This window comes from Plasmodium gallinaceum, assembly GCF_900005855.1.
Source record: "Plasmodium gallinaceum strain 8A genome assembly, contig: PGAL8A_v1_98, whole genome shotgun sequence".
Classification (NCBI taxonomy): domain Eukaryota; phylum Apicomplexa; class Aconoidasida; order Haemosporida; family Plasmodiidae; genus Plasmodium; species Plasmodium gallinaceum.
Window position 1 is genome coordinate 1,924,385 of NW_021628265.1, and position 707 is coordinate 1,925,091.

Here is a 707-nt window from a genome sequence, read left to right on the forward strand (position 1 = left end):
CTTCAAAAATAAATTTTTCTTTTTTTTTTTTTTTTTTTTTTTTTTTAATTTTAAATATTGGAGAAAACATTATTTAAAACTCTTAAAATCATAAAAAATATTTTATGAAAATCACAGTTTAAATATATGTATATTTACACCCATACATGTGTCTATATATATTCACGTGTAAAATGTTTCATTATAGCAAACGAAGATGTAAAATAAAACAAATATAAATTATGTTTTTTAAGAATACTTCTATTTCACGAAATATTTTTAATGAATTCATTAAAATTTTTTGTTGAATTATTTATATATTTTATTTTATTTTATTTTTTATAAAATTTATTTTATAAAAAAAACCCTAATAAAATAAAAATCGATTCATAATTTCAAAATTTATATGACTATTCTTAATTGAATACAAAAATGACTTTATATGTTCATATTTGTCATTATCGTTCTTAAATTCATAAGTAAATTTAAATACTAAAAGCATTAATTTTATTAATTTCTTTTCAGCCCTCTGAACTTCAAAATCATTCATATTGTGTCCTTTTTTTAATAACCATACCGCTCTTGTATATAAATTACTGTCTAAAAATAATATAATATTCTGTATATATTTATATTTTTCATTGTTTAATAAATGCCAATAAACGTTGAATATAGTTTCATGTTCCTAATAAAAAAAAAAAAAAAAAAAAAAAAAAAATTAAATTTAA

General features: G+C 16.3%; 1 protein-coding gene across 1 annotated transcript in view; it reads right to left on the bottom strand.

Annotated features, from left to right (window-relative positions):
• Nucleotides 1-346: 346 nt before the first annotated feature.
• The window catches only part of SLARP (sporozoite and liver stage asparagine-rich protein, putative), a gene marked incomplete at both ends in the record, with an annotated part of 9,533 nt that continues 9,172 nt past the window's right edge, over nucleotides 347-707 (bottom strand). The window contains one exon of the mRNA XM_028672808.1: nucleotides 347-664. Within this exon, the coding sequence (XP_028529324.1) occupies nucleotides 347-664 (318 nt within the window). The remainder of the gene's footprint in view (nucleotides 665-707) is intronic.